Source organism: Octopus bimaculoides, chromosome 12, assembly GCF_001194135.2.
Source record: "Octopus bimaculoides isolate UCB-OBI-ISO-001 chromosome 12, ASM119413v2, whole genome shotgun sequence".
NCBI classification, from domain to species: Eukaryota; Metazoa; Mollusca; class Cephalopoda; order Octopoda; family Octopodidae; genus Octopus; species Octopus bimaculoides.
In genome coordinates, this window is record NC_068992.1 from 7865986 (window position 1) to 7874645 (window position 8660).

The 8660-nt window shown below is 35.6% G+C and overlaps 1 protein-coding gene across 1 annotated transcript in view; it reads left to right on the plus strand.

Moving 5' to 3' along the window:
• The first annotated feature begins 428 nt into the window (after positions 1 to 428).
• LOC106870422 (omega-crystallin) overlaps positions 429 to 8660 on the plus strand; it is a 15173-nt gene continuing 6941 nt past the window's right edge. The window contains exons 1-7 of the mRNA XM_014916488.2: positions 429 to 585; positions 2710 to 2814; positions 3782 to 3922; positions 5568 to 5694; positions 6509 to 6570; positions 7841 to 7969; positions 8509 to 8622. Coding sequence (XP_014771974.1) covers positions 535 to 585; positions 2710 to 2814; positions 3782 to 3922; positions 5568 to 5694; positions 6509 to 6570; positions 7841 to 7969; positions 8509 to 8622 — 729 coding nt within the window. The 5' untranslated portion in view covers positions 429 to 534. The remainder of the gene's footprint in view (positions 586 to 2709; positions 2815 to 3781; positions 3923 to 5567; positions 5695 to 6508; positions 6571 to 7840; positions 7970 to 8508; positions 8623 to 8660) is intronic.

Consider the following 8660-nt stretch of genomic DNA (forward strand, 5'->3'; position numbering starts at 1 on the left):
TACACATATATATATGTATATACACACGCACACAACACACATATTATTGCGTGTGTGTATATATATATATGTATAAAAGATGTTTAGATTTATTTCTGGACTTTAGTGTTTATCGTATTTCTTGTAATTATTGTTATTATTGAAGTCTACGCCACAATTTCAAAAACAGTGAATAACAAAGATATTCTAAAACAAGAATTACTAAGACATTTTGTTTGTTTGTTTCTTTTTTTTATCCCTCCCTTCTCTCTTTTTCTCTCCTTTTTTATACAGTTTTTTTATATTCACTTCTATTTTGATTTTTGTTTTGTTCTTCATTTGGTAAGGAGGGAACTTCCACTTAGTCGTCTGCAATTTTCGTTTATCATTAACCCGAGTGACGTCATAGGTGACCAGTCGCTTGTATTATAAATTCCAGTGAAATCGCCTGCAGGTGTCTAGATTCGTACTTGTTGCCAACGGTTCAAAACTAAGTCTTGAAGGCTTATTTCCAATTCTGTTTTTAAACGATTCACTACATTAACTATTGACATAATGGCTGGAATTCCACCTCCCAATAAGAACCCAGAGATTAAGTTTACCAAGGTACAGTAATTTTATCTTTAGTCTTTATTATATTCCTGTGTCGATAAGTAAAAAGAAAAGTTTTATACCGTGTATGTGTGTGTGTGTGTGTTTGTATTATGATTATTGTTATTATTATTATCATTATTATTATTATTATTATTATTATTATGCAACAATGTTGTTCACAGTGACTTGAAGTCCTACGATTACTTACATACAAAGTCACTGTCAACAACATTCTCGTACAAGAATAATAAATTTGTACTCTGCAAAAATATAGAGTAACCCATCAGATTAGTGTAAATCTGTTTTAATTATAAATAAATAAATATAAATGTGCCCTTTTAAAGCCTAGCCAGGCTCATGCGCCCGGTTTCCCGGTTTCTGTGGCGTATGTGTTCCCCAGCTGGACGAGATGCCAGTCCATCGCAGCGTTACTCATTTTTGCCAGTTGAGTGGAACCGCCATTTGTCGTTCACGACGAGAAAAACCATCACACACACACACACACACACACACACACACACACACACACACATGTATGTATTACATGTGTGTATGTATATTATATTTTCGTTTCCCATTAATCTGAGTAACGTCATAAGTGACCAGTTTTTTTATTGTCACTTGTAATATAAATTCCATTGAAAACTTCTCCAGTTGCCGAGATTCGTACTTGTTGCCAACGGTTCAAAACTAATTCTTGAAGGCTTATTTCCAGTTTTGTTTTTAAACGATTCACTTCATTAACTATTGACATAATGGTTGGAATTCCACCTCCCAATAAGAACCTAGAGGTTAAGTTTACCAATGTATAGATGTGATGATCATAGCTGGAACGACTTCAATCATAACTATGTCCGATCAAAGTTTACCTATGTCACAAAACTAGTCAACGTGGGCGATTTTGGTTGTTCTCCATGCTTGAAATAACTGCAGATCTCTGCAAAGAACATATTGAATAATGTAATCACTGATACAGTATATCTCAAACAACGAGACGAGATTACCAGGCCTGGTTTGTCTTTGGTTATCAGATTGCTTGATCAAGGCCGATCAGGAACTAAAAAGCAATAACGTAAATGCAAACAAGGACAATGTATAAATAGTGAGACAGGTCAGATCCACTGGTGGTCTACCAACTCATGATTCCTCTTCAGTCAAAAGATCCAGTCAGTTGGGATTTTTCTCATCTCAGCTATTTGGTTACGTCTCAAATCCCTCAGATCAAACACAGACGTCTTAAAAATAAGAAGTTAAGCAAATAATGTAGTTGTTGAATAATGAAGTCCAAGATACATTATGTCTGTGAATAAAGAAAGGGTGGTTACGACTCAATCACCATTGATTAGAGCTATAGCCGAACACAACTGACTTGGGATTAAAACTTAACAAAAACAATATTAAAATTACCACCATGACCATCACCACTTACAGAAACTCAACAAAAGAACTTGTCTATGGATATCGACGAATTATGTGGATAGCGGGTTACTACCTGTAACCTAAGGTATCCACAAGTTTTCAGCAGTCTTTCAAGTGCTTAGAACCATCCTGATAATCCTTGCTGTCCCTAAGAGACAAACTTTCTATATGGTATTGCACTGGGCATTCTACTTCAATCTCCTTCAGCCATTTGTCTTCATCTTGGATTACTGTTCCCAACCAATTATTATACGCACGACCTTTACTGCTCGTCCCATATTTTCTCCATTCGATTCATGAAGCCTCTTTTATTTGGCTTACTTCACAGCCAGCATTCTATTACTATTTTGTTTACATCTTTTCTCCATTTCATTCTTTTCTTTTGCACTTTTGACTACGATTTTGGTCCTGGTCAATAGCTTGATGACGTTCTGCCGGAGCTTGATAAGATACTCCCGACTTGCCCTGCATGACACCTTCACTGCTAACAGTTACAGTCCCGTTAGCGCAGTTCTGGTTATTATTTAATTTTGACAGTCTTTCTAAAAATAATGATCTCTGTTAGAGGATGCTTAGAAACCTAGGGTGATGATGAGCTCTTCATGCGTTGCTTTCATTATACCGGTGCTCTATAAAACTCAATCGATTGATTCTCAATAATGGCGTCATTGGTCGATCGTTCAGTCAATTATATTTGCCTCGATTTTTTGCTTTCAGATTTTCATTAACAACCAGTTCGTTGATTCAGCCAATGGCAAGACTTACCCTGTTATCAATCCTTACACGACGAAGAAGATTTGTGACGTTCAGGAAGGAAGTAAGGTAAGCAAGAAACCGTCATTATAAACCTATCGTTAACCATTTTCGTTGGGTGGCCAGCATCTCTTATCTTTTTCTTTTTATTTGTTTCACTCATTAAACTGTGGCCACATTTTAATTTTCAAAACACTTTTGTTCTCTTATGCCAACAAATGTACGATGATGTGAACACAATAAGACAATAACGCATGCGCAGTTGTATCACATATATGACGGAAATATGATAATGATAATGATGATTCTTTTTGTTTTGTTGTTAATTTTTGGGGGATATAAATGACATTGATCATTCGTTGACATAGTTCTCTTTATCACATTATTAATTTCTAGCTGTATATTTTTTGAAGTTCTTCTTATGTTATGAATATTAGCATTGCGAAACCAATGGTCATTCTCTGACCAGCCATAACAATCAGCTTCCTAATATAATAATTTAGTCTTTCGGCAAAACAGACTGTTTAAATAAGTGCCAGACTTTAAAAAAAAATGTACTGGAGTCGATTTGTTCGACAAAACCCATTAAGGCAGTGTCCCAGCATGGCTACGTTCCAATGATTAAAACTTAAAGGTTTGAAATAAGCTTGTCGAGTGAAAGAGACAGTACTCATGACTTTTGTAGGCCCTTCTAGACTGGCGTGATTGATGTGGTTGACGTTTTGTTTAAACATTTGAAAGCGAACGTTAGCAAACGGAGTAAGCTTCTTTATTTCATGAAAATTGGCCATAAAGGCCTTACATAGAAGGGAAAGCTTCTTACCACGCAGTCACGCCTGCGCCTATGAGAAGAAAACTGGATGAAATGTTTCAGCGAGTGCTTGAAGGTAGAGGCAGACAAGAAGACTAAAGATTGGCAGGTGGGATAGTCATGTTTGGAGAGATTGCTGAAATATTCGGAGGATTGGTATTGTGTTGTGTCATAAAGTTGATTTGTCGTTGCATTTAACTCTGTCAATCGCATTTACTTTTACAGACTGACATCGATAAAGCTGTCCAGGCATGTAAATTAGCGTTCAAGCGTGGAACACCGTGGAGACGCATGGATGCCAGTCGCCGTGGACATCTTTTATATCGTCTGGCTGACCTTTTTGAGAGAGATATAGCCCACTTATCAGTAAGTATGAACTCAGCCATGATAAACAGTACAGTGAGGGCGATACTTTACTGAGGGGAACGAAATAATTCGAAACTTGCGAGATGTGTGGAAATCCCACGGAGCGAAAGAAAAATCAAGTGGAGTTATTTAAGAAAGAAAGGATGATTTACATTTTTATTGCATATGAATCTAATTATTTCCCGTGCAGTAAATGATAGAAAATTATACAATAACAATCTATACTATACTTAATACATACATAATTCTTCAGAATTTAATTCTCTTGAAACTGCAAGATCGATATATAATTGCATATTCCTTGTAATTGCAATATTTTATCATAATTACTTTACTTTATATACAATGTGCACAAATCGATATAGAGAATATACACAATGTATTCACTTACGCGGTTAGTTTCAATTCCGCTGCAAATAAAAAGAGAAAAAGAAATAGCATCCACGGCTGTTTCGTGAAGTCATTTCACTTCCAGTCACAATAATATACTATATTATCTTAAAATTTCCCTCTGTTCAACACACACACACACACACACACACACACACACACACACACACACACTCTCTCTCTCTCTCTCTCTCTCTCTCTCTCTCTCTCTCTCTCTCTCTCTCTCAGTTTTCTCTACCGCTTGCTCCAACAAACTTTTTAACCATGTAATTCCCTTCTTCATGTCGAACATTTTTCTTCTTTCCTTTCTCTTTACCTCTCACTTCCCCTAATCATGCTATCTCACTCATTCATCCTCTTCCTCTCTTTCACTCTCCCACTCCCTCTCCCTCTCTCATTCTCCCTCTCTGTCGCTCTTACTCTACCTCTTACTCCACCGTCTGCGCTCTAACAAACTAAAACGTAACGTGTGAACGAACGAGCAAGCAGGATTATAATATAGATCTCAGTATCCGGAGTTGTCTTCCGTACTTGCCGGAAAAATGAATATAATATTCATTTATGATTGACTAATATTAATGTTTACTTTTTCCACAGTATGTTTTTTTTAGCTAATTATTGTTCTGTGTGAATACTAACAATGTAATTTAGGAATTTTATGAGTTCGCTCAGGCATAGCGATACTAATAACCTGTTGTTAGATCTCAATTTATATATACTTTAGAATAAAATGTTAGGCAAGTACAGAGCGTTATAAGAACTAATAGAATGACAAGGGAACAGGAACTACGTAATTGACTTCATTGGCTTACAGATGTTTCTGCTATAGGGAGCAGTGCACTCAGAGGTTAGTACTTGTGCATCACCTTATAGCTTCCGCGAAAACTTTAAAAGAAAGTATATCTTTATTTTGGGAAAGCATTTAAATATACGGATAAGGTTACCTTCGTAATATTAAAAACACATAAATAGTGGTACATATAGTTTGAAGCTCAAGACAATGAATCGGCCGGATTAGATCAATAGTTCTCAAGCTTTTGCAGCTCAGTACCTTCACTTATTTAAATAGAATTTAATTTGATCTTTTAAGTAGCTTGTTGTTGTTGATGGCATACTGAACGCGTTCTTAACAGCTTGTTTGATTAATAAATTACTGGTGAGTTTAAGTTTGTTAATATATACGAAATTTATTATACAAAGCCGTTTGAAATCTTATGTATATATTAAAACAGAAAATATTAAATGTATTTTATAGAGTTTGGAAACTTTGAATACAGGCAAGCCCTATAAGAATTCTTACCAAGATATGGTACACAGTGTCCAGATATTGCGTTATTTTGCTGGTTGGGCGGATAAAAATATGGGACAGAACATTCCTGTTGGTAAGTGCCAGCTTTACTAGCAAATTTATCCACATTTACATAAACACATGTAACTGCATGAAATTAATATGAATGAATGAATAAATGAATGAATCTCGCGCTTGTTTTAGTGAATGAGAGTTCCATTTATTCGATCAACGGAACAACGTTATGATACCTATGGCTGATTACTCCTCAGACACTTGTATCTTTAATATAATAGTTTAGTAGACTCAGCCTGATTTCGTCTACAATCTTTCGCTCACAAGGTTTGAATAGCCTTTGGTTAAATATATATATATATATATATATATATATATATATATCATATATTATAAATTTAAGAAATTAGAGATTGTTTTATATGTTAGATAGACATATAAATGATTTCCTATTAGAAATTCTTTAGACAGGGAAAATTAGATAAGGGAAAAAGCAGATGTGCTTCAAGAGGAAACAACTGGGATTTACCCTAACTATCAACATTGTGTGTGTGTGTGTGTGTTTTCTATAGACGTGTTTGCGACCTATAAGTACGTAGCTTTACAAGTCATAAATATACATCTTAAACACCTGTATGACATACAAACATTTGCGTCGTAAATGTGGTGCGATAAGAGACGAGTTGACTCTATTCGATCCTACTGATTCTATCATTCTCCTTTACTTATCACTGTAGGTCTGTATTCCAACACAGTCCTATGGAAATTAATTCGGTGCTGTTATTTTTGCGTGTATGCTTGTTTGCCTGTTTTACCTGAATTGGATGATAACGATAATACTTTGAAGATACTGTTGCTATGTTTTAACCCCTGTTTATCTCATGTTTTTACAGATGGTGACTTCTTCAGTGTTACCAAACATGAACCTGTTGGTATTTGTGGCCTTATCATACCTGTAAGTATTACTTCCAATCAATATCCATCTACGAGACGGTGGCGAACAGCCAGAATTATTAGCACGCAAGGCAAAACGCTCCGTGGCATTTTGGCCGTCTTTACGTTCTGAGTTCAAATTCTGCCGGGGCTGACTTTGCCTTTCATCCTTTCGAAGTCGACAAAATAAGTACCAGTTCAGCACTGGGGGTCATGTAATCGATTTATCCCCACTCACGAAATCGCTGGCCATATGCCAAAATTTGAAATCAATATCCATCTATGAGTAATTGATTTGAAGTTTATTAATTCAGCTAAGCTAAAACAGATAGACTCTATTATTGTCCTGTACTGCGTTACTTTGTATAGTTGTGGAAGAATAATCATTTTCGATCTTTCCGTCCACGCATATCGATTTGTACATGCCTATCCGTGAGAGTGTTTGTGCATATGCATATGTCTCGGTTATGATAACTTCTGATATGTATTTTGTATAACGTAGTAAAAGGCGATCAAACCATATCTAGTGAATGAAAGTGGCAGTAGCAGAATTAAACTGAGAGTCTATTTATTACTCTCTTTCTCTATGTGTAGCTAACATTTTGTACGCATTAGTGTTTTGTTTTATGCATGTATTCTCATGCATATAGTTGTATATCTAGACATACTCATATATACTTAAATGGTAAACTTCTAGAAAGTTTAACAGATTTATACAGTTCGAGTGATATCTTGGATCTGTAGTCTTCGAATCAGTTTTCTCCTTTCTAGTTTTGAGAAGCCTAATTTCTCAAGATTGGTGTTTAGGCAGTGTGTTACGTATCCCAGTGTCCTAATGATTACAGGTATAAATCTGAACTTTTAATCGGGATAGAGTAGCTGTAGATTCCTCAATAGTTCAGCGTACGTATTTTCTTTTCCGCTGATCTTTAGCTTTATGTTAACATCCGCTGGGCGGCTGATTTCCACAACTGTATAGTTTCTCTTCTCTGTCTCAAATCACTATGTCAAGTCTATTATGCTTATATTTTATTCAGGTTTTCAAACGGACATTCCACCAGTACTCCTTTTTATTATGAGTGGCTATGATTTCTATCATACTGTGGCTGCTTATTTCTTTGTATGTATGTGTGTATAAGTATGTATGCATGTATGTATGTATGTATGTATTTGTAATGTACATCTCTATTTCTATATGTATGTTTGTATTACAGAATTATATTACATAAGTGATTTCTAATTAAATTTAGCTCAACATAATTGTAGTCTGTTTTCTTTTTTATTGTCTTTAGTGGAACTATCCAATAGTGATGATGACTTGCAAAATGGCCCCTGCTTTATCATGTGGTAACTGCATTGTAATCAAGCCTGCTGAGCAAACACCTCTCACTGCTCTGTATTGTGCATCACTGGTGAAAGAGGTCAGTAACTTTGTGCATTATTATATTAACGGTAGAATATCCGTGCCGTCAATAATGACTGCGAATGGTTTACTAAGCTTTGTAATAACTACCACATTTTAACGTGTTTTATGAATAATCGATTTTGCTAATTGGAGGTATTGTTGAAAAGCGTATATGATAAAAGTTGATAATGAGGGTGTAATATATGTGTGTATGTGTGTGTGTGTGAGCATGCATGTATGTATGTATGTATGTATGTATGTGTACTAGTATAGATATTTGACTGAATATCACCTGAAGAAATGGAATGGTTATGTAACAGCACAAAATTACGTAATGTTATCTAATAAGTTTATAATGGACTAGTATTTGGAATAACCACGCTATTGAAACACGTGTAGTACTGTTTTGAACAATCCATTCGTTTTTGTCTACTCTGTGTGTGTATGTGTGTGTGTGTGTGTGTGTGTGTGTGTGTGTGTGTGTGTGTGTGTGAGTGAGTGTTTCATGGTAATTGTCCTTTCTAAATTTCACCCTGCCTCTTCGTTTTTCTTTAGGCTGGCTTCCCACCAGGTGTTGTAAATGTGGTACCGGGATATGGTACAACATGTGGCCAGTCGATTTCATCACATCAAGACATCAACAAAGTATCTTTCACTGGATCAACTGAGGTAAGTGCTTTCAAATTTTCTTCATTGTGTACGTCTCT